This window comes from Ostrea edulis, chromosome 4 (assembly GCF_947568905.1).
Source record: "Ostrea edulis chromosome 4, xbOstEdul1.1, whole genome shotgun sequence".
NCBI classification, from domain to species: domain Eukaryota; kingdom Metazoa; phylum Mollusca; class Bivalvia; order Ostreida; family Ostreidae; genus Ostrea; species Ostrea edulis.
Genome location: NC_079167.1, coordinates 91369059 through 91394537, shown reverse-complemented (window position 1 = coordinate 91394537; position 25479 = coordinate 91369059). Strand labels below are relative to the sequence as shown.

The 25479-nt window shown below is 35.7% G+C and overlaps 2 protein-coding genes across 5 annotated transcripts; one reads left to right on the top strand and one right to left on the bottom strand.

The window, feature by feature from the left end:
• Positions 1-913: 913 nt before the first annotated feature.
• Positions 914-2822, bottom strand: LOC125668569 (prostaglandin E2 receptor EP4 subtype-like). Its single transcript, XM_048902849.2, has 2 exons — positions 1965-2822; positions 914-1432 (listed from the first exon to the last, which is right to left on the bottom strand). Exons 1-2 carry the CDS (start codon positions 2721-2723, stop codon positions 1145-1147), a joined length of 1047 nt encoding a protein of 348 aa, XP_048758806.2. The 5' UTR covers positions 2724-2822; the 3' UTR covers positions 914-1144.
• Positions 2823-2890: 68 nt separating this feature from the next.
• On the top strand, positions 2891-25422 carry LOC125668565 (prostaglandin E2 receptor EP4 subtype-like). 4 transcript variants are annotated; one of them, XM_048902842.2, is made up of 4 exons: positions 2891-2989; positions 18800-18919; positions 20226-22600; positions 24856-25422. In XM_048902842.2, the coding sequence occupies exons 3-4, from the start codon at positions 21818-21820 to the stop codon at positions 25225-25227; spliced, it is 1155 nt and encodes a 384-aa protein (XP_048758799.2). In that variant the 5' UTR covers positions 2891-2989; positions 18800-18919; positions 20226-21817; the 3' UTR covers positions 25228-25422. The 4 variants fall into 4 exon arrangements, with proteins under 4 accessions (XP_048758799.2, XP_048758798.2, XP_056020261.1 ...); XM_048902841.2 differs by lacking the exon at positions 2891-2989 and adding an exon at positions 5365-5461; XM_056164286.1 differs by lacking the exon at positions 2891-2989 and adding an exon at positions 5373-5461 and having other exon boundaries at positions 18800-18926.
• The last annotated feature ends 57 nt before the right edge of the window (positions 25423-25479 follow it).

Here is a 25479-nt window from a genome sequence, read left to right as displayed (position 1 = left end):
GTAGTAAGAGATCTTTTAAAAGTTTCCTCCTACGTCTACATACTAGAGGCATTGTGTGTAAAACAACTTACTGCATTGGTTTGGCCTAAAGTCATAAACTAGAACTAATATGAACGAGATCTTTGTAAAGAGACTAAAACCAAATTCGGCCCAATAGTGTGTTTTTTTTTGTTACCATGAATTTTTACAAATTTTCAATGAATTGCACTACATAAAAGTTTGAAATCTATAAAACACATTTCATAGAGCTTTAATTACCATTTGCAATTTCTTTTTTCACCGACCAAAAAGAAATAATTTTAAAAATTGTTACAAAAGATCCTAGAAATTTAGTGATCTCGAATAAAGCCATAGTATTTATAAAAAAAAATATCTTTAGTTATAGAAAGTAATGCTTCTCAAAATGTAGACTTGCAAATTATTATCATTTATTTTCATCCTGAAATAACGTTGGTGGCATTCTATCAGGAAAATTTTAACAGAGAGAACCATATTTTCATTTTTTTCCCTCTCCTTCTAATTCTAGTTTGTAAGACGTTAATAAATGTGAAATTAAAGGGGAAATTTTAATGACTTTAAAAAAAAGTGTATATGAAATATATATTTAAATGAATAGATCAGAACTGATATCAAAATGAATATACAGAAAATGATTTAAATTATCAAATCCGATTATTTTTACGTTTTGTTCTGTAACGAATATTTAATCGTGCTAATTGTAACACTGGTATATTTGGAAAAAAAAAGAGAGCTAAAAGCTGTGTTAATTAAAGTGTAGTGAGGCTGAATATATCGCTGTTTGTCTGATACACACATAGCCTTTAAGTTTCCTCCATTAATTTTCACTTAGTCGTCTCTGTAGATAATTAACCGAGATAACAACCTTAAAATTCACAAAAGGAAGAAACCCGGATAGTTGTAAGAAAATGTTTTATTGTATATACACGAACAATGAACCATGTAAAACAATATACAAAACTCAACTGAATATGCAGAAATATTTGCAACAATGTCGTGTTTCACTCCTTACTGCATATAAACATTAAAAAAACCCAACAACAACAAATAGATGTAGTAACGAAATTAGAAGTTTTTCGTATGCCATTTTGGATTTCTCTAAACAGTAACTGCCGGCGGATCATCCCTAAACAGTAACTGCCGGCGGATCATCCGTCGAGCATGTTTTCTCCCAACTTTTGCTGTAATTATTGCTTTTACCAGGTGTAGATTCAGGGGCGCTAGATTCTGTTACAAGATCGAATTTGCCGCAGACACCTTTGCTGCACTTCTGAATGGAGAGAAATGTTTCCTTTCTCAGTAGTATGTAGATCCAGGGATCTATGATGGAATTGGTTACCGCAAATCTCAGCACTAACAGTTCTTTTGCTCCGTTTCCATGAATCCATCTCCCCGCATGACCAAGTATCGTGAACTGTACGTAAACAAATCGGCGATAGTTAAGTGTGATTGCTAAATGTATTCAAAATTTATGATCAATAATATCTTCCCCACAAAAACATTGCCTGTTTCTCTATTTTGACCCACCATTTTGATTTTTTTTTCAGTTGAAATACTGATAGTAATACTACATGAAAAATACTTTTTAAAAATAACTTTTGACACTGTTGGTTTGCATTTTAATTCAGACGTTTCATTTCAGCGAATACCACCTCAAAAAGAGCATATATGCACGATATAAAAAGCCTAGTGATTTTTAAAAATAAAATCTGATCATTTTCTCCGAAAAAGGAAAACAAAATAGTCTAATTTAGGCCTTAAGAGAAATGATGAAGATAATGCATATAATGACAAGAAAAAAAATCATATTTTGTTTAAAATTTATTTTTAAAAATTTAAACATATTTTAGTGAGAAACTCAACAGGATTGGACAACAGGCAATAGATCCTCTCCCAAAAACTGATTTAATAACTTAACCAAATTTGAATAAGTAGGAGACACTTACCATAAGAGGAGTCCAGCAGAGACTAAACACAGTCACGATTATCATCAGGAAAATGATGATGAAAATGTCATTTTTCCTTCTTCGTTTTGCTGAAAGTTTGATATCTGATTTCATTCCTCTGCAGACAGATACGATCACTATCAAGTTCAATGTAATGGTCACCAGTAAAATGGTAATTCCTATCAACGAGTAGATGTAAGAATTTGTTCTGTCCAATGTGGATGTTCCAACAAAGTTTAAAAAGCACCAAGATCCAGGGTAATAGTTAAAGCTGGAACCTAGTCCCATCAGCTGAAGACTTGAAATGAAGGCTCCAGCAATCCATATGCAGACTAACATTAAGTTGGTTCGCCGTTCTTTCCAGTCACTGTTATACTCAAACGGATACAGAATCGCCATGAAACGGTCGAAAGACATTGCACACACAATCATGGCCGAGGAAATCAATGTAAATGTATAAATAAAGGAACTGTAGTTGCAGAGATGTTTTGGAAAATCATACATGAAGTCTGAGGCATATCTGACCATCACCGTGGGGTACACCAACAGAATTCCCCCTCCGTCTGTCACAGCCAGTCCTCCAACCAATCTATAAAACGGTCTCCATTTATGAGATTTTGCAGACGTGACTAAAACTATAAGAGCGATTAGATTCCCAATCACACCTAACGCAAACTGCATAGCAGGAGGTACAGCGGACTCCCATACTTTCGACTCTGTTAAGTTGGAAATGGAAGAGTTCATTTCTTCTCCAGTCATTCTGACGACTACACGTTTTGTGAAGTAGCCCGCATTTCGTTATTTTATATATCTATCGAGTGGTCCCCATCAACTTCCTTGTTTTATTTCATAACTGTCAACCACTTAACACTTTCTCCATACGTAGATAACCACTCCAAATCTGAATGACATATTTGTAATGAATATGTATCTTCATTTTAAGATCGTGAAAGCAGTATTTGACTTTGGTACAGGATTAAGTTATTAGGTCTGCATTACAAACTACTGTTCATTCATCTGTTACGGTAAGCTACACAACTCAATAAGAAAGGCATTGAAAGAACCTGTATAAATTGTGTCACTTCACTCTGACAGAGCTGTAAATCTGATACATTTTCGTGTAGGACTCCTTGATTTGGCTCAGATTCATGGCCTGATCTTGAACCTACGCTTTAGAGAAATACATTGTACTTGTTTATGAATTTGAAAATTTGAACTTTGGTCGCTCCTGAAAATATTTCTGATTTCTTCTTTGTATGACTGCTCACCCCTATTTTGGAGCCCTCTTAACCTGGGGATCTAGGGGTGGTTTCAACATATAGCACCGGATGGAGGAGTCTTACACATTATCGTGCTCTTTGGTTTTGAAACGAATTTATTAGATTTTCAAGTCATGCGTGTATAGCTGTATAAAACTTAATAGCTATTGTTGTTCCATCTTGGTCCTAAGGGACATGTTTCGAACGAAAATGATTATTGATCTTGTATTGTTTAACATCCCTCTTAAGAATCCTTCACTCACATGGAGAAGTTACCTTTACTGGTGAAGGGCTGCAAAGTTTAGGCCTATGTTTGGCGCCTACGACCTTTAAGCAGGGAGAGATCTTTATCGTGCAAAAAAATATTCTGGGGTTACTTAAGGATTACTTGGAATGTTTCCTCGTTCTGAATTAGAGCAAATTATTCATGATATAAATTCCTTTATAAAATATCGTACACTATTATGATCCTTTCGGGAATAAATATGAATTTCTAAGTATGTTTGGTTCCTTCTGACATAATTCTAGTTACACTTGTTTTTAGTTGCGTTTCTCCTCTAGGCAGACGTGAATTTTCTGTTCAAACAAAATGTTTTGTATCAATACAATGGTTTACATGTAGCTAAAATTGGCTCAGCTTGCAAAGAGTGAATGATGACAATAGTCGTTAAAGTATTGAACCTGTTACAGCTCATTGCAGGGCGATGTTTTATTACAATTTTTGGACCCTATTTCACTTAAGTATCACATGCAAAATTGATTTTGATTATCAATCTAATTTCTGTAAACCGGGAATCAAATATCTTTTTGATAAAATGAAATACAACAAAGCTACTCAATACAGCCCTAACCCGAGGATTTACAGGAATACTTACTATAAAATGCTTAAAACAAGTAAACATCTAATAGCTTTTGATATATATCAACGACCAATGAAATGCTTGTCCTAGCATAGAACAGAATGTAACAATCGTTATAATCATCTTATTTGCAAATACAACCTGTCATTGGGTTGAATGCTGTCTGACGTGTTTCATACCAATGGTTAAACCGTTCGAAACATTGATTTTGACTTTGGATTACTCCGTTTACTTGATTAAGATGTAGGACCCACAGTGGGTGTGGCCGGTCACCACGGAATGTTTACTCCTGGGAACCTAGTTCCACCACTGTCGTTTCCAGGGGTCCGTTTTCGTTATGCTCTCAATTTTGTGTTCTTAGATTTACGAGTTCGGTCACTTTTCGTTATCTTCACCTTTTCCTTACACCAATACTACTTGTCAATATAAGAACGGTGTCATCTAAATCTCCCAGGATTGCGATGTGTAATAAAACATTACACAGAGGAAATTCGAGGTGAAGACAGACGAGCATATACAATGGGTTATTATCAAGAACCAAGATTTCAATCAAAAGAACTAGCAATACTAGATTGCAATGGCAAACATCATAAAAAGGACCCCGCTTTGTAACATTATTAGCTAAAGTTAAAGGTCAATAACTCTTTCAACATAAGTCCAAGCCCAAACTCACCCTTGATTTGTAACCCATGTATATAAGTTCATGTAAAAAAAAAATTCAATTCAATAGCTGCAGGGATTGTCAAAAGAAGTCCGGAAAACTGTCAAGTTCAAGGTCCGTAACTCTTTCAAATATAGGTCAAGAAAGCCCAAACTTAAACTTGATATGTAACCCAATGGTTCCAAAGTAAACTTTCAAATTCAATAGCTGCTGGGAATGCCAAAAATGTTCGGTACTGTGAATGCACGGACGCATGGAAACACTGATCACTGTAGGCGGGACTCTAGTGGATTCTGAACACAAAGTATGATTTGAAAAAAACAAAAACCAACCAAACAAATTGTGACGAATTTTTTCCCCCATCTTCCTGGAGAAGATATTATACCCATCCACTTTTAGAAAATATACTACTGCGTAACTGATGTATTTATTATAGTTTACTTCCTGCATTCACTAATGATATTGTAAACAAACCCAATGAAAAATAAAACTCAAGTGGTGAACTCATCGATACGTATGAATCTGTTGAGTGTTTGACTTACATCATCCTGATATAGGGCATTTGAATTGAGATGCAAAATCCTTTAAATTACGAAGTAGTTTTTCAACTTCCTCCTTTTTATACCCTCTCCTATTAAGCATCAATGTATCGCAGAACAAGAAAACGTATTGACGCAGACATGAAATTCAGCCGCAACTTCTTGGTAACCATCACAAGTATGTAAAGCAAATTATTTAGAAACCATCATGATTTTATATCAAAGCTAATTTTTTTCCTGCAGTCAGTACTTTACTATAGTTCATCCTAGCAGGTTAAGGTTATAGTTCACATTTTAAATAAACATTCCATTTTATTAAGTAACTTTTATCTCTAAAGAAATAAAAAGATCTCATATGTAAAATGTGTTTAATTACAAAAAAGTGGCCATTTCAATTTTCAACAAAAGTAGAATTAATATTTTTTTTCAAAAGCCGAATAATTGCAATGATATCGATATCAAGTTATAGTTACTAAAAACGTCACATGCTTGCTAAGTTAACGTTAAGACATTTGAAAAGTATACGAATACAAATAACAAATGTAGAACTATTTGGAGTAATTTATTGTTGTTTAAAAAAGTTTCAAAAGCTGTAAAATTGAAAATATTAAGTGATGTATAATTTTGGAACTTGAACTTGTAAAGATATCAAAGGAAAACACTTTGGACAAATAAGATTGATTGATTTTATTTTGTTTAACGTCCCACTCGAGAATATTTCACTCATATGGAGACGACACCACTGCCGGTGAAGGGCTGCAAAATGTAGGCCTATGCTCGGCACTTACGGCCTTTGAGCAGGAAGGGATCTTTATCGTGCCACACCTGCTGTGACACGGAGCCTCGATTTTTGTGATCTCATCCGAAGGACCACCCAATTTAGTCGCCTCTTACGACAAGCAAGGGGTACTGAGGACAGAAAAAACACACTGTAAAATCCTAACGTTTGATCGGATTACTTAAAATTGAGAAACTCAAAAGGATCTGGCAACAAGCATAGCCTGTGTAGGCTGTTGATTATCATCAGTATTTGGGAAATATTCTAACTTGTACTATATTAATCATGATTAATATGCGCATTGTTCACAACTGATCGCATTGGTAAAGACAACGAAAGCAAAGACATTGGAAATGTAAACATTCTAGAACATCATTTCTTCCTCTTCACTCATGATGTGTTTGTACTAATGGCGATAAGTCTGGTTGACTGCTTCCTGGCTTGGGTTTTGATTTAGATGTCAACCCGGGGAAATGTCCGAGTTAAGATTTTTCTGGTTTTTTGTACGAAGTAGAAAACTCTATCTTGAGTTTAGACTTAGTAAAAGTAGTGGCTAATGTACAGAAGCCCATTTAGGGCCTATCAAAATATATTTTTTGTCCTACTTGTCCATAGGTCAAAATCGTGTGTCGCTGAGGGGGAAATAAAGAATAATCTGATTCAGCCCAGAAGATTTCATCTTCTATTGTTTTGTAAATTGATGGGTTGCTTTTACCTATTTTGAGGCGAGAAAAGTGCTCTGAAATCGATTTTAAAAGATTTGTACATTCTCGGATGGATACTTCGTGTATGGCTGATGCCTTTTCCCAGCGGAGGGAAGGGGGTTGCTTTTATATTAAGCGATAGGGACGTGCATGTATAAACTATATAAGATAAGGAAATCTTTATGAAAGGTTGTAAACAGGGAACGTTTCGCCCCAAATCATTAGAAAATGATTTCGTCCAGTCTTGAATTTATCCAAAGTCGTTTTGGGCTATTCTAAAGTAATCAATGAATTTATCGGAAGTCGTTTTGCGCTATTCTAAAGTAATCAATGAATTTATCGGAAGTCGTTTTGGGCTATTCTAAAGTAATCAATGAATTTATCGGAAGTCGTTTTGGGCTATTCTAAAGTAATCAATGAATTTATCGGAAGTCGTTTTGCGCTATTCTAAAGTAATCAATGAATTTATCGGAAGTCGTTTTGCGCTATTCTAAAGTAATCAATGAATTTATCGGAAGTCGTTTTGCGCTATTCTAAAGTAATCAATGAATTTATCGGAAGTCGTTTTGCGCTATTCTAAAGTAATCAATGAATTTATCGGAAGTCGTTTTGCGCTATTCTAAAGTAATCAATGAATTTATCGGAAGTCGTTTTGCGCTATTCTAAAGTAATCAATGAATTTATCGGAAGTCGTTTTGCGCTATTCTAAAGTAATCAATGAATTTATCGGAAGTCGTTTTGCGCTATTCTAAAGTAATCAATGAATTTATCGGAAGTCGTTTTGCGCTATTCTAAAGTAATCAATGAATTTATCGGAAGTCGTTTTGCGCTATTCTAAAGTAATCAATGAATTTATGTGCGCCCATTTCTAAATTCGCTCATTTTGAATGAAGACGAAAAAGTGATTTCTCAATTTCTGATAAAGGCAAGAATGGGACAAAAACTTTCATGTACACGTGTAACATATGATTAGGAATGGAAACATGGCATGGCTATATCATATAGATGAAAAGAAACCAGTTTAACTAAGCTGGGACATTAACCTGAGTGTAACACAGGTCTACTTAATCATAGTGTTCCATAGGACATAGGTTTAGTTTTAAAACTAAAATGTTCCATAGAACATATGTCTACAAAGTTATAATGTTCCATAGAACATATGTCTACAAAGTCATAGTGTTCCATAGAACACATGTCTACAAAGTTATAGTGTTCCATAGAACATATGTCTACAAAGTTATAGTGTTCCATAGAACACATGTCTACAAAGTTATAGTGTTCCATAGAACATATGTATACAAAGTCATAGTGTTCCATAGAACACATGTCTACAAAGTTATAGTGTTCCATAGAACATATGTATACAAAGTCATAGTGTTCCATAGAACATGTCTACAAAGTTATAGTGTTCCATAGAACATATGTATACAAAGTCATAGTGTTCCATAGAACACATGTCTACAAAGTTATAGTGTTCCATAGAACATATGTATACAAAGTTATAGTGTTCCATAGAACATATGTCTACAAAGTTATAGTGTTCCATAGAACATATGTATACAAAGTCATAGTGTTCCATAGAACACATGTATACAAAGTCATAGTGTTCCATAGAACACATGTCTACAAAGTTATAGTGTTCCATAGAACACATGTCTACAAAGTTATAGTGTTCCATAGAACATATGTATACAAAGTCATAGTGTTCCATAGAACACATGTATACAAAGTCATAGTGTTCCATAGAACATATGTATACAAAGTCATAGTGTTCCATAGAACACATGGCTACAAAGTTATAGTGTTCCATAGAACATATGTATACAAAGTCATAGTGTTCCATAGAACACATGTCTACAAAGTTATAGTGTTCCATAGAACATATGTATACAAAGTTATAGTGTTCCATAGAACATATGTCTACAAAGTTATAGTGTTCCATAGAACATATGTATACAAAGTCATAGTGTTCCATAGAACACATGTATACAAAGTCATAGTGTTCCATAGAACACATGTCTACAAAGTCATAGTGTTCCATAGAACATATGTCTACAAAGTTATAGTGTTCCATAGAACATATGTCTACAAAGTTATAGTGTTCCATAGAACATATGTCTACAAAGTTATAGTGTTCCATAGAACATATGTCTACAAAGTTATAGTGTTCCATAGAACATATGTCTACAATGTTCCAAAGAGTATAGTCATGTACATGATTGTGTCGTTTGCAATTATATTATCAATCATGGAATGTATTAAATGACCCTCACACACGGAATTCGATTCACATGCTTAATTAAAGTTATCTCCTAAGTATGACAGACAGACGGACGGACGGAAGCATCGAAAGGGCATTCAACGGACAAAGTATTCCCATGCGTTACTTTATGTGTACAGTGTATGTGTCGCTATATGTGTACAGTGTATGTGTCGCTATATGCGTACAGTGTATGTGTCGCTATATGTGTACAGTGTATGTGTCATTATATGCGTACAGTGTATGTGTCGCTATATGTGTACAGTGTATGTGTCGCTATATGTGTACAGTGTATGTGTCGCTATATGTGTACAGTGTATGTGTCGCTATATGTGTACAGTGTATGCGTCGCTATATGTGTACAGTGTATGTGTCGCTATATGTGTACATTGTATGTGTCGCTATATGTGTACAGTGTATGTGTCGCTATATGTGTACAGTGTATGCGTCGCTATATGTGTACAGTGTATGTGTCGCTATATGTGTACATTGTATGTGTCGCTATATGTGTACAGTGTATGCGTCGCTATATGTGTACAGTGTATGTGTCGCTATATGTGTACAGTGTATGTGTCGCTATATGTGTACAGTGTATGCGTCGCTATATGTGTACAGTGTATGTGTCGCTATATGTGTACAGTGTATGCGTCGCTATATGTGTACAGTGTATGTGTCGCTATATGTGTACAGTGTATGTGTCGCTATATGTGTACAGTGTATGCGTCGCTATATGTGTACAGTGTATGTGTCGCTATATGTGTACAGTGTATGTGTCGCTATATGTGTACAGTGTATGCGTCGCTATATGTGTACAGTGTATGTGTCGCTATATGTGTACAGTGTATGTGTCGCTATATGTGTACAGTGTATGTGTCGCTATATGTGTACAGTGTATGCGTCGCTATATGTGTACAGTGTATGTGTCGCTATATGTGTACATTGTATGTGTCATTATATGTGTACAGTGTATGTGTCGCTATATGTGTACATTGTACGTGTCGCTATATGTGTACAGTGTATGTGTCGCTATATGTGTACAGTGTATGTGTCGCTATATGTGTACAGTGTATGTGTCGCTATATGTGTACATTGTACGTGTCGCTATATGTGTACATTGTACGTGTCGCTATATGTGTACAGTGTATGTGTCGCTATATGTGTACATTGTATGTGTCGCTATATGTGTACAGTGTATGTGTCGCTATATGTGTACAGTGTATGTGTCATTATATGTGTACAGTGTATGTGTCATTATATGCGTACAGTGTATGTGTCGCTATACATGTATGTGTACAGTGTATGTGTCGCTATTTAAAAAAAACCCAGTATAAAACAATGAATTTAAGAAAACAGACAGACAATCTGGACATTCAATCAACTATCAATCTTGTAAAAGAGCATATATTACATTCGTAGAACAGAAATTTCAGATAATTCAAGCATTAATGAATTTGCATTCGATCTTTTCATGCATCTTTTGATATATTGTTCTATAAATATTACATACTGTGGTTGAATGTTGCATCTACGTGCCGATATCTTTGTCCTCTCTCGTTGGTAACTGACATCTGTGTTACAGCTGGACGGATATGAACCCAATTCTATGAAAGAGGAACTCCTCTATATATAAATTGAATGATCATGTGCATTTATTATTGTGCAAACCTAATTTCGATTATATCATCATAAACTGGTACAGTTTGTACATGAAAATATATATTTAGTGCGCACATGTTCTCGTAGATCGCGACTCCAGGAGTGCGTTCGAGGTCGCCGTTCTCGTTGTTCTCGTGCTCCGTTCTTAGAGTCGCGAACGGCGAGAACATGTGCGCACGAACGTGTTCTTTGTTCTTCGACCACACTACCTACAGAGGTGGTGTGAGTTCTTGGACCTCGAACCCGTTCTCGGGTTGCGTACTCGGCACTCGGGATCGACAAGAATTTGTACTTGTACGAAGAACGGCGATCTAGAACGCACTCAAGATGTCACCGAAAGCTAGCTTTTACGAAACGTTAATTCACCCGGCGAAAAAGGTGTCTTAAAATGATCGCAAGCCAATATACGTACGCCCCACTGTTCGCTGTCACATTTAAGATTATACGTAACGTTTCTGCCATTTTATGCCCCGTAGTCGGGGATTCGAGGGTGTATAGTCTTTGGTCTGTCTGTCTGTTTGTCTGAACGCTCTGTGGAATAATATTGTATTCCTTGTAATAAGACCTTTCTTTTGGGACCATTTTCTTTGTTTGGAGTTTGACCCACTGTTGAAAAACTTTTACTTTGGCCATAACTTTTAAATGCTTAGTACTATTAAAACTTTGATAGTTCAGATGTGTATATGTATATTCCATGTGACAATATTTTACTTTTCGCATCAGAATTACTTTGCTGCCATACAGGGACATCAGTGTGTCAGAAATACATTGTTCCTAAAGCTATTTTTCACCTCCTCGATATGAAGAGTTCTTGTATGATTTCCGAAATACATTTAAATTTCACAGTACTATAGTAATATTACTATACTTCGTATATCAAACTGGTTAGCTCAGCGGTAACGTAACCTAACTAGTAATGGAGGGGTCCCAGTTCGACATCCAATTGATACAAATATTTTCTCTTCTTCTTTGCAACAATAAATCAATGTCCATTTAATTACACAACCTGTAATACAAAAGACATGACTTTTTTTTTTTTTTACTTGCCACAACCAGAAACTATCAAAACATGCTCACTCTAAAACAGACATGATAATATAACCCAAAGTGTAGGAACAAAATAGAATGTAAGTGAATTATACCTGAAATGTCACAAAAATATATATCATTGAGAAACATCGCGTCTGACCATAAGTACACGTAAAATAACTAAAGAGCAATACATTTTGAAAGTTCATTAGACTAGAATGTGAACTTTATGTACATAAATCTTGGCCTGTACATTGTTTTATGTAATTTCGGATTGAATGTTTTCCACAAGGGTGTGCCTCAAAATCATGCATTAAAACTTCCTTGCTGATAAGAATTTGGGGATTACAATGTTTTCAATATTTTATCATATTCGATTGAATATCTCTTGATTAAAGGGATAGTAAAGGTTATTTTGTTCAATTTTTAGAAAGAATTAAATTGAGTCCAAATGACTCATTCAAGTCATTTTCTGTTTGAAATAACAATTTTAGGCATTTATCTGCATTTATTTCCAAATCTATAATGATTATAATCTTCAAATATTGTAAATATTGTAAATTTTGAAAAAAAATTCCACATAGTTTTTGCTTCCTCGGCAAAAATTCAATCTGCTATACAAGTTGGCCCCTAGTGCAACTTTTTGACAAACATGCAGTCGTTTCAAAGTTGAAGTACATCATTCATATATCTTTTAAAATCATATTAGAAAGGAGTATTATTAAGATGATTTAGGTTGAGAAAATAACTCCACCAAAATGAGCTTTACTATCTCTTTAGATACAACGTTTGATATCAATACATTCTGCAGATTGAACTTTTACCACAAGTATCATATAAAATTGATTTATAACCATTACGTAAGACTTCCTTTCTCATACATTGGCTCATATTATGCGATTTGTTATCATATCCAGAGTTACTGTTCTTTGTTCATGGAAATATGGTTAAATTAAAGATGTAAACAAAATCAAAACAATTTCAAAAACAAATTAACTCAGTTAAATGTCATTCAATTTATTAAAATTACTAGCAAAGATATTTGCATAAAATTTCAAGATTTGAGAAATGTACACGTAGTTGATAATTTACTCAGCCATACAAGTGAAATCCTGCCGGGGGTGGGGCAAATGACATGTTAGTTCAACACTTATGATCCCTGCGTCTATAGACAGAAAGATAAATATGTATATTATCCCTGACGAAGAATGCGAGACCTTCATGCTATCGGTATCCCTTGGTCCAGCAAAAATGAAAGACGTGGTGTACCTACTCAAACTGAAAGACCCATTGTAACTGTAGTTACTATACATAAACTGTATAGGCATGCACAAACCCCCAGTAAAGTGACAATATTTGTGATAATAAGCTTAATCGAACAGCTTAATAAAAAAGTGTTTACTTTAACAAATCTCTAAATCAAAAGGAAACAAAGAATGGCTATTCATTGTGTAGCTGGGTAGATCGTTAACTGTGATATTGTGAGTAATTAGATAACTACCTAGAACGAATATCAACTGGCTAGTCTGTTCCTTGTGACACATCTAATTTGAATCATCTTTTGTTTCCGACACTGCTGTACTTTACACTTGACAACCGGAATATCCTTTCTCAGTTGTGATCTCAATTTTTACCCCACACAGACAGTGCGCAATTCCTCATCTTTCATTGGTTTATTATAAAGAAGGAAAATCATCATTTGCAACCAAATACAATAGAAATGAAAGCATGAATCTAATATTTTTCAAGCTTTGACAACCCAAGACTAAGAACTATACTACTACTACTACTACTACTACTACTACCAAGCCTTTAGATGAAGTTTTACCGAATGTCCTGATAGCTAAACACGTTAACCTTTACTAAGTGATGTGTTGAAATATACAATTACAAATACTTTTATGTCAATGTTTCCACATAGGCTATTTACATAGTAGTTACGTTGGATTTCATGACGGATGGGGATAGGATAGGCGGATCTAGGAATTTCTGTTTTTTGACATGAGAGGTACCAGTACGCGTTTTCAGTGGACCATTTTATATTAGGTAGGTATGAACGTTCTGCAATCGTAACTACTCGGCCATTTCCTTAACCAGCTACGGAAAAGGACGAGCGTGATCCGACTGAGCTCTCTGATGACTATCTTGTCAGCTCTTAAGGGTGTTATCTTGTTTTAGGGAGATATGAACTCTATATATGGGGTCTATCTTGTTTTAGGGAGGTATGGACTTTATGTGGAGGAGTCTATCTTGTTTTAGGGAGGTATGGACTCTATGTGGAGGAGTCTATCTTGTTTTAGGGAGGTATGGACTCTATGAGGATGAGTCTACCTTGTTTTAGGGAGGTATGGATTCTATGAGGAGGAGTCTACCTTGTTTTAGGGAGGTATGGATTCTATGAGGATGAGTCTACCTTGTTTTAGGGCGGTATGGACTCTATGAGGATGAGTCTACCTTGTTTTAGGGAGGTATGGACTCTATGTGGAGGAGTCTATCTTGTTTTAGGGAGGTACCGTATGTGCTCTATGAGGAGGGGATAATCTTGTTTTAGGGAGGTATGGACTCTATGTGGAAGAGTCTATCTTGTTTTAGGGAGGCGTGAGCTCTATTTTATGTTGAGGGACTGTTTTGTTTTCAGGAGGTATAAGTAAAGCCTTGTCCTAGTCTACAAATCTTTTCCCCTCGTTGGAATTTCCCTATCCCACACTCGTATTAATGAAGGATTCTATTAATCTTGTTTTAGGGAGGTATGGACTCTCAGGGGGACTATTTGTTTTAGGGAAGTATGAATTATCAGAAAGTTTTGTTGATTTAGTCAGGTATGAGCTCTCAGGAGACCATCTTATTTTAGGGAGGTGAGGGCTGTCAGAAGGTACGCGATTCTCAACACATCTTTTTCAGTCATTTCCATTATATCATATTGTATTTCATTCATTATATATTGCAATTTTGTTTTTAGCTTATCTGAGTTATAAGCTGTAGTGAGCTATTTTGATCACATGTTGTCCGTCGTCTTAAACTTTACACATTTTTGTCTTCTCCAGAACCACTGGGACAATTTCAACTAAACCTGCCATAAAATATCATTGGACGAAAAGGATTTGAATTGTTCAAATGAAGGGTCATAGCCTTACAAAAATTAAGAAATAGTTATAATACGGTGCCATCTTTAAAAATCTTCTCAAGAACCACTGAAACAGAAAAAATAAAACTTACGTGAAATCTTTCCTAAACAATGTAAATTCAAAATTGTTCAAACCATGCACCCCGGGAGTAGGGTTGGGTCACAATAGCAATAAAAGTTTTAAAAGGGGCTATACATGTAAATATAGGGGGGGGGGATCTTCAATATTCTTCTGAAGAACAACAAGGGCTTGATGAAAGGTGAAGATAACGAATAGTGATCAATCTCATAACTCCTTTTAAGGAATACAAAATAGAGAGTTGGACAAACACGGACGCCTGGATATACATGTTCAAGAGGGGGATCAGGTGCCTAGGAAGGGTAAGCATCCCCTATCGACCGGTCACACCCGCCGCGAGCACTATATCTAGATCAAGTAAACGGAGTAATCCGAAGTCAAAATTGGTGTGCCAAGAACGGTCTAACAATCGGTATGAAACACATCAGACAGCATTTGACCCAAGGATAGGTTATATTGGCAAACTAGATCATTATAACGACCATAGAATTTGCGAAAAGATTACTTTAAATGAGACCGTTGAAATCCCTGTACCATCAACTTGTTTGTCAGTAGCCTGCCTCGATTTAAAAACTGATCCTGCACAGAACAAGCTTTTGCATATCGAACCAGTTGGGAGATATAAACACCATCTGTGCAGATGATAAAGGAATATTGCTACATAATCAGAGTGGTGTTTAACAAAGTAATTGTTTGGATGACTGATCACTACATACGAATATTTCCTTTTTCCATTTTTATTGAAGAAGCAACTGTCTATGATGTCAAAAAGTCTAGTCATTATTGAATTATTCATATTGATTTGCAAGGATCCTCAGTTAATGCAGATTCAAGTTTCCTCAAATTATAGCCGCAAAGGGGGGGGGGGGGGGTGTTAACAATAGGGGAAGAAAGGTTTACACTAAACAATATAGAGAAAAACTTTTAAAATATTTTGCTCATGAACAGCCGGATCATAATAACTCATTAGGCCAACTTGTCAAAAGGGAGACAATCAAGAAATAGTTGATGCTGCTGAGGAAATAAGTCGTGTAACGTCTACACGAAGAACATTATTAAAATATGAAGAAGTAAGTAGCGTACAATTGAGGTGAAATTTTAATTGACAGGTCCGAAATCTTCCATACTAGTCTGAATTTCGCTGCTGTCATAGGCGAGAAACGACTCCGTGACCTGGACCGGTAAATGTCCTAGTAAAAATAAACAAGTGAAATCGAGAGAACGATGACGTATATCTTTGTTATTTTAAGAACCAGTGACTTGAAATTTGGCATGCATGTAGTTAAAACATTAATCTATGCAAAGAAAACGACAAACTACGCATAGCTTACCAAGTTTAAGATTTTTTAGGCATTTGAAGCGAGTGGTTAGTTTTTTTTATCTGTGTCAGAGTTAGACCCCTTTCTATATTTATGGTATCACAGAGTTCGGGCCCAAAACGAGCTTAGCCCCTGTGGTTAAAATCATGGCCTCCGGGTGTTGGATGGGGCCACAATAGGGGATCAAAATTTTACATACAAATAAATAGGAAAAATCTTTAAAAAGCTTCTTCTCAAGAACCACTGAGCCAGAAAAGCTGAGATTTATATGAAAGCTTCCTGATATAGTGCAAATTCAAGTTTGTTAAAATCATGGCCCCCGGGGATAGGATGGGGCCACAAGGGGGATCAAAGTTTTACATACAAATATATAGGAAAAATCTTTAAAAATCTTCTCAAGAACCACTGAGCCAGAAAAGCTGAGATTTACATGAAATCTTCCTAACATAGTGCAGATATAGGTTTGTTCAAATCATGGCCCCCGGGGGTAGGATTGGGGCCACAATAGGGGATCAAAGTTTTACATACAAATATATAGGGAACATCTTTAAAAATCTTTTTCTTAAGAACCACTGAGCCAGAAAAGCTGATATTTACATGAGAGCTTTCTGACATAGTGCAGATTCAAGTTTATTCAAATCATGGCGCCTGGGGGTAGGATGGGGCCACAAGGGGGATCAAAGTTTTACATACAAATATATAGGAAAAATCTTTAGAAATCTTCTTCTCAAGAACCATTGGGCCGAAGAAGTTGACATTTACATGTACATGAAAGCTTTCTGACATAGTGTAGATTCAAGTTTGCAAAAATCATGGCCTCCAGGGGTAGGTTGGGGTCATAATAGAGACTACGGTTTTACATGCAAATATATGGAAAGTCTTCTGATATGGGCCAAGGTGACTCAGGTGAGCGATGTGGCCCATGCGCCTCTTGTTTGTGTTTGTTTTACGTCTCTACGAGAATTTGTTACTCATATTGAGACGTCACCAGTTATAGGTACAATATCATGAAAGGTGAAGATAACGAGCAGTGATAAATATCCACACCATATCCACACCAATATCCAAACCATAAATTTAAACCTATGCTTAGTGCGGCCTTAGCAGTAAGGGTTCTTTAAAGTCCCAACGCCTGCTGCGACACGGGACCTCCATTTTTAAGGTCATATACCAAAGACCCGTGATTTTCACCTCTAAATGCCGAGCGTTTGGCAATGGACGTATGTTTACGTTTTGGATTTGACGCGCCCATATAACGAATGGGACTCGAACTCGCGAAGAGGACGCAAGAAGAGACAAGACCTATGTGAAAGCTTCGATAAAGATTCAAAATTGTTTACATCATGGCCCCCGGGGGTAGGGTGGGGCAAAAATAGCTGATATGAATATAAAACGAAAAATCTTTTAAAATCTTGTTTTGAAATTCTCAAGAACAACAGTGTCTTGACATGTCATGGTATTAACATGGAAATATCTTCAGGTAGTGCAGATTCAAGTTTGTCCAAATCAAGACCACCGTGGTGTAGGGTGGGGTCACAGTATGGGATCAAAGTTTTGTTTTGGAATATATTGTCAAAAACTTTAAATGTGTTTTTCTTAAGAGCATAAGGGCCATAATTAGTTATATCAATATGCATGTATCCTCAAGGAGTACAGAGTCAACATTTGTTCAATGTGTGGCTTCGAGAGGTTGAATGAGGTTATAATATGTTTTACATAGGAATGGATAATAAAAAGTTTCTAAATCCTCTTCTTATGAACAGCTCACCCATAATTAGTCATGTTAATAGGCAGACATCATTAGGTAGTGCAAGTTCAAATCTTTTTAAACCAATGCCATTAAGGGTAGGGTGGGGCTACAATAGGGGTTATATTGGAAGTTTTGCATGAGAATATATAGTAAAAAGATTTTAAAATCTTCTCTTCAAGAGTAACAGGGCTATGATTTGTGATATTAGCATCCCCAGGTAGTTAAGTTTATTTTCATCCTGGCCAGGAAGGGATGGGGTGGGATGTGGCCTCAAAAGGGAATCAATTTTTTTTTTTTTTTTTTTTTTACCAAAGTATGAAATCTATTAAAAATATTATTCTCAAGAGCTGTAGATTTAAGTTTCATGAAATCCATACACTGGGGGTAGGTTTGGGCCACAATACGGATTCAAAGTCTTACGTGATAATGTATGGGGAAAATTTGAGAATCGTGTTTCTTTTTGGAAATGGACCCTGAGGACAGGATTTGGCTAAAATCGGGCATAAATCTTTACATGATACATAGATATCGGGGGATATAGGCATCTCTATGTTGTGAAGATTCAAATTGGTTATGTCATGAGCCCGTTTGGCTTGGGTGTAAGTTATGATGTGGGTATTTTTTTGGTGGGAACGAAGGGAGTAAAATATCTTTTTAAATGAATTAGTCTTTTTCTAAAGAACAGAAGGACAAGGTTGACTCAGGTGAGCATTTTAGTCCATGGGCCTCGTTTGAAATACCATGTCACATGTATTTCATTGTCTGCATTGTAAAATGCTTAAATTGAAAAAAATGTAATATTTGAAACATAATATAGAAGTGTTTGGAGCAGACAGGATGCCGGATGTACATTGTAGTGCAGTGTTTGGAGCAGACAGGATGCCGGATGCACATTGTAGTGCAGTGTTTGGAGCAGACAGGAAGGCGGATGTAAGATGTAAGATGTAATATAATTTTTTTTACACTGATTTGAAGTGAGAAAATTAAAACATCTTATAATAATAATAATGATTAATAATGATTGGTTTTATATAGCTGCTCAAAGCGCTTTACAATAATCAATGTTCATTATTACCCCGGCAGACCTTATATCAATCTAGAACTTTCTCGGCCTCCTAGGAAGCATACAATGCAAGCTGCCATTACAAGCGCTAGAGCACTAACATTCTAACAATATCCCTTTTACACTTGGGTGGAGTGAGGAAATTCATGTAAAGTGCCTTTAGTCTTGCATAGTATATCTTATCTAGACATACTGTACACATTCGGTATTACACATGTTCAAGTTTGATTTTGATATAAAATATTCGGTATTGAAAACATGACATACTTCCATGTTTGGTAATGAAAATATGTTGTAAAAGACAACCCCCACGTATTAGAAATTTGATGAACCGATTAATTTTATACTGTTTAAGGAGGTACTTTACATCGTCATAATGTCTGACTTCCTTTTAAAACATGGATGATAATATAAATATCAGCAATATTTGTCTATTCAGTTCAGAAACCATCGCCTAGCTGAGTACATGTATCTCAGTAAGTTGGCACGTCGGCTGCTGAAATCGAGTCCAGCATGGGTTTTAGATTTTTTTTTTTTTTTTTTTTTTACTAAAACTGCATTTTTGACTAAATAAAGTAAATTTGAAAGTTTTCAATTTCAAAATATTGTTGTACATATTCTCTACTTTTCATCATATGGAGACGTCACCATTGCCGGTGAAGGGCTGCAAAATTTAGGACTATGCTCTGCGCTTAAGGCCTTTGAGCAGGGAGGGCTCTTTATCGTGCCACAACTACTGTGACGCGGGGCCTCGGTTTTTGCGGTCTCATCCGAAGAACAGCCTCATTTAGTCGCCTCTAACGACGATCAATGAACACGGAGGACCTATTCTAACCCGGATCCTTGTGGGATTATCAAATATTCTTGACAAGCAAGATACCAAAACAAAACAAAAAAAAGAAGGAAAGAACAAAAAGAATAATGTTTAAATGTTAGGCCAAATAGCGAAATTCTCATATTAGAAATTAAACATTTCAACAATGTTTTTTTGTTTTGTTTGTATGGTATTTTGCTTGTAAAGAATGGCTTTTCAACTGCCAACTTTTCTTCCGGTTCCCCTTTCCCCACCCCATTTGAAAAACGTACTTGTAATATATTCCATGATAAAATTAGTGAATTAAATAATTATTGTATTCCAATAAGGGACCCATAATCACAAAGATCTTTGAATTTTTTTTAGGATCAGCTAATAAAGGAGCACAATCCGTGCCATTTGGAACTCCAACAAACTGTTGGAAGAAATGATCACCAAAGACTTCGACGATATTGTCAGTGAGGAACTGCACCATCTTTTTAATATCAGCTCTAGAGTACTTGTGCGTAAAATGAGAGTGGTGTTTAAGAAATTAATATTTAGATATTTCATTTTTCCATTTTTATTGAAGAAGCAACTGTCTATGATGTGAAAAAGTGTAGTTTTTAATCTATCGTGAGGAATGTTCGTGTAAAGTTTTGATATCAACAATTTGAGAAAACTGGTTTCAAGTTTACTGAAAATTTAATAATTTTTTAGAGTCCACATTTGATTTATACCACTTCTGACATAATTATGCAGATGGAATATTGCTACATAAATATGCGAAGCAGACGATGGGGAAGCTGAAGTCATTCCGTTTGTCATAAAGTTTAGTTGTTAGTTTGCCGTCAACATCTCTGTTCAATAAAATATCTAATTACGAAGCAGACGTGGAAGACTGTGATGCCTACTATTTCGAGTTCACAGAGATATACCGAATTGGCATATAAATGAGAATGATTAATGTTGATAGATAAAACGTCGTCGATATCAATGCTTTTCTTAACTTATGACCTTATTGTTTTGTATCCGCTTAATGCTATAGTTTTAAAACAGATGATTATTTTATTGGTAACATTAATATATTTATGAATTCTCAATGTGCTATATATGATACCCGAATAAACAAACAAATACGCTATTCGATTCTGCCGTAACAGCTATATATGAACCTTTGAATTCAAAATACGTCACTACATCATGAAATGTGAAGATAACGAACAGTGATCAATCTCATAACTCCAATAAGTAATCAATCTCATAACTCCAATAAGTAATACAAAATAGATAGTTGGGCAAACACGAAACCCTGGACACACCAGAGGTATGATCAGGTCCCTAGGAGGAGTAAGCATCCCCTGTCGACCGGTCACACCCGTTGTGAGCCCTAAATCCTGATCAGGTAAACGAAGTTACCCGTAGTCAAAATGTGATCTGACATGAATGACTAGAATTCGATACTCGGATCTGTATGAGGGAAAATAACACTTCAAATTTTAATTGCACCACTAGACAATCTTCACTTAAACATATCATATAATCGACGAATACCACCATGTAATTACACCCGTATTCTAAATAAAGATCACAAAGTCTACCACATGTGCATCAATAGCTAGAGACATGTACATGATTAATGTCCAGAAATATCAACCGATATCATGTCATTTTAGACTTCAACTTTCAACACAGTGTACATTATTTATAATAAGATTATAGTAAGTATTTGAACTTACAACATCGGCTAAAAAGGGCATGGAAAAGATGATAATTAATTGCACCCTGAACCTCCCCTACACGGTGTGCTTTTGAGCAGACGATAACATAGACGTGTCTTATTACTTTGCCGGAAGCTTGTTTGACAACTAAGACATCCTTTTGCTTGTGTTGTTTGCAAGGTACTTAAATGAAGGGACGATAAATAAATTGAGCATCTTCCGATTATTGTGAATTGTGTCTATAAATTTCAAGAAATAATGGCTGCTAGCTTCTGTTATTCAACGGATCTAACAAATTTGACGATCAAACTTTCCAAAACCGTGTCTCCCTTGGATTCATCTGTAAGTTTCACATTGGGAGTTATCGGAAATATACTGGCTTTAGCGATGCTTATAAAACATGCAGACCAGCACAAATGGAAAATATTCTACAGACTCGTAGGAGCACTTGCCTTTACAGATCTGTTTGGTATTTTGACTACCTCCCCAGTGGTCTTCGCCGTTTATAACAACAAATTTATGTGGGTAGGCGGTCAACCATTATGTGATTATTTCTCGTTTATGCTTATATTCGCTAGTTTGGGAACTTTGACTACTGTAACTGCCATGTCTCTGGACAGATTTCTGGCGTTATGGTATCCATATTTCTACAACTCGTCACAAAAGAAAAGACGTGTCCACGCTATGCTGGTTGGGATTTGGATTTTTGCCGCTGTAGTTGCTTCCATGCCTTTGATGAAGTTCGGACACAACATACGCCATTTTCCATGTACCTGGTGTTTCATTGATTATTTCGGAACTTCTCAAACCGACAGAATATTTTCCATTTTATACGCTTCACTGGGAATACTTACCGTTGTCTGCTCCTCGACTTTTAACTGCCTTGTCATTTTTGCTGTGTCTAGGGGAGGTTACAGTACTCACCGAGGGAGCGTAAAAAGTGTCAGAGGAAAACAGCGAGAGAAAAGAAACGAGATTTTTGTACTGGTGTTCTTAATTGCTGTTCTATTAATGCATTCCGTGTGTTGGATGCCTTTCATGGTAAGATATTTGTTAGGTCACTCATGTAAATATATTGCAATCGATGGATGTCCGTTAACAGTTGAATGTAATCAATTTTTCTGAAAGTAAATGGCCAATTTGCCATCACATTTTTGTATGGAACATCTTTTGGGTAAGGGGAACAACGATGATGAATTTCACGGTCATTGCACTCCTGGGACATAAATGGTTGGGTCACAACCTTGCAAAAATGTGCAATTTTCAGACATTGTCTTCTTTACTGAGGGATGTCGAACAGAATACTGTGTGTATTATCACCACACGCTCTACCAAAATTGTGAAGTCTGTGGCCTCTGGATCAGGGGTTCTGATGTAATGTTCGTATGGTGGAAATGTATTTTTTCTTTTAAAATATTCTTCTTGACTCCTATACATCAAATGATAAAACTAAGCATACAGTGATAGGGGAGAAAGGAGGGACTAGCAAAATTGTGTAAGTTCCTACCCCTAGGCCAGGGGTTCAGGCCTTGTAAATTCCTACCCCTAGGCCAGGGGTTCAGGCCTTGTGGGTGGGATCCAAATGAGTAAATAGTGAAAATACTGATTTTTTTCTCAAAAATGATTATTTCACTATTAGGTATATGATAAGACTGAATATAGAAAGCGGAGGACAAATAAATTTCTTATCAAAGAAATGATCATCAACTTTATTTGATTGAGTTGTCCATTGAAAATTCGTTTTGTCATACTCGAGTGACTGTCAAGGCACAAAATCGTTTGGTAGTGTTCTATGAGTATTAAAGAATGAAACAAAGGACCGATTCAGGGTAACAAATAGTAAAAAAGAAACTGTTGGGCTAAATTTGGTTTTAGTCTTTACAAAAAGGTCATCCATATTCGTTTTAGATTTTAACGTTAGGTCAAACAAATACAATAAGTTTTTCAGACATCTCAATGCCTTTAGTACGTGGATATATGAAGACATTTTGAATTGATCTCTAACTTCACTGTATTGTACCCTCATTTTTAGGTCGTTATTTCCTTATTTTTGTGATGTTAATATCCTGTCTTCATCACGTCCGGACTAATGGCTTACTTGTTTAGATTTTTTTCTCGCAATAAAACATGTCACTAACACATGATATCTAAACCATTAAAACGAAATCCAAGGGGGTGTAGGTAAAGTTTCCCAAAGAAGGTTTCGATTTGCAAACACATCAGTTTTGTTTGGCAATGCTTTTATACGTGGCTTATGTACTCGAGTCGTGTGACACAGAATCAGTCATTACTGTCCTCGGAACCAAGTTACATGTACAGCAACCTCGAGATATACACGTTGTAGATGCGCTTCATTGCATATGCATTCAGGGAATTTCCCATTTACTCTTGAATGTACATGCATTTTAACTAAATCTTATTGAAGGAAAATATATACATTTTTATACCAAATATTGAAAAAGTGTTGAAAAGGCAAAATTTACGGGAAAATAAAAATAAAAATGTAATTGTTGAAAAGGCGAAATTGAAAAAAGTAAAAGTGCAGCGTTAGTCGGATTCGAACCATGATGAAAACTGAAAAAGAATCTTGGCATAACGTGACAGCGGTTTAGCTTACTGAGCTACACTATCTTCAAGAACTGAGGGTATAGATATGAACTAGTTTTCTAAAGACAGTCTTGAATTTCTCGAAAAAATCTCGAACTACAATTTGAGTTTTCTTTCATTTGAGCAGTCAAAATTTGAGCAAAATCTCACACTTAAGTCTAAGTTTCGACTTAAGTTTCTTTAGAGAAATCCAGGCTTCGTTCTCAAATTTTCTGTAGGTCTTCTGGGAATATCGACCCCAGAGCAAATGTGTCCTTAAAAATTCTATCGTAAATTGATCTCAAATTGTAATCTATCAAGGACTTTAAGACCAAAATGCAACGCACAATCGGTGCTAAAATAGTCCAAAAAATTACATTTTAGGTTCCAATTGTAAAATGAAATTCAATCATAAACGGCAAAAAAAAAAAAAAAAAAAAAACAAAAACAAAAACAAAAAACAAAAACAAAAACAAAACAAAAAACAACAAAAAAAAAAAAAAAAAAAAAAAAGGATAAAAAATAATATAGAATAATAAATATAAAAAGTTTTGTGAATTTTTCTGATGAAATGTTTTCCCCTATAGGTACATTTGTATTTTCTTTGTTACCCTTCATTAATCATTTACGGAAAAATGACATATTTGTCTCTGTGAACATGAATAATTAATCTTATTCAATGCATCTTCCACGTCTTTTTCTTTCCCCAGATTCGCGTATTAATAAACACTTCAGGGGCCAGACCAAATTTCAAAGCGGATCTCTTGGTATTGAGAATGGCATCATGGAACCAAATACTCGATCCGTGGTTGTACATCGTACTCAGAAAAGAAATGCTGATCAGAATTTATAATTTTTACCGCAAGAAGAGATACGGTGTCGCTTCCGTGACACCTAACCACAGCACTGAGAGTTCCTCAGGCAGTCTGCACAGTAGTCAACGTCTCCAAACACTGAGTCCCATACAGAAGAAACTCCTGAAGAAAATGAATTCAACAGATTCCAACACTTCTAATATAAATGAAGATAGACACGGAAGTTCCGGAAGAATCAACAGCCCGTCTTTACTAAGAAAAACGTAATATACAGTCCCCGGTCTACATTATAATATTGCATTTCGTAAAAGTGTGTAATTTTTGTATTTCATTTGCTTGTTATATTATTAGTGCGGTATCTAGAACAAACACATGTCGTGGTAATAGATACTATTATTATACCTCAGAATGTTTTTGCTATGTAACTGTTAGGTGAATAAAATTGCTATTTCTTCAGGATAACGCTAGCCGTGAAATAGTTTCTGAACTATTTCACCCTAGGGAACTATTTACCAGATG

Coding starts and splice junctions, on each gene's coding strand:
- LOC125668569 (XM_048902849.2), bottom strand. CDS start 2,723: ATGACTGGAGAAGAAATGAACTCTTCCATTTCCAACTTAACAGAGTCG. Junction 1,433..1,964: donor TCTGCTGGACTCCTCTTATG/GTAAGTGTCTCC, acceptor GTTTACGTACAG/TTCACGATACTTGGTCATGC.
- LOC125668565 (XM_048902842.2), top strand. CDS start 21,818: ATGGCTGCTAGCTTCTGTTATTCAACGGATCTAACAAATTTGACGATC. Junction 22,601..24,855: donor TGTGTTGGATGCCTTTCATG/GTAAGATATTTG, acceptor TTCTTTCCCCAG/ATTCGCGTATTAATAAACAC.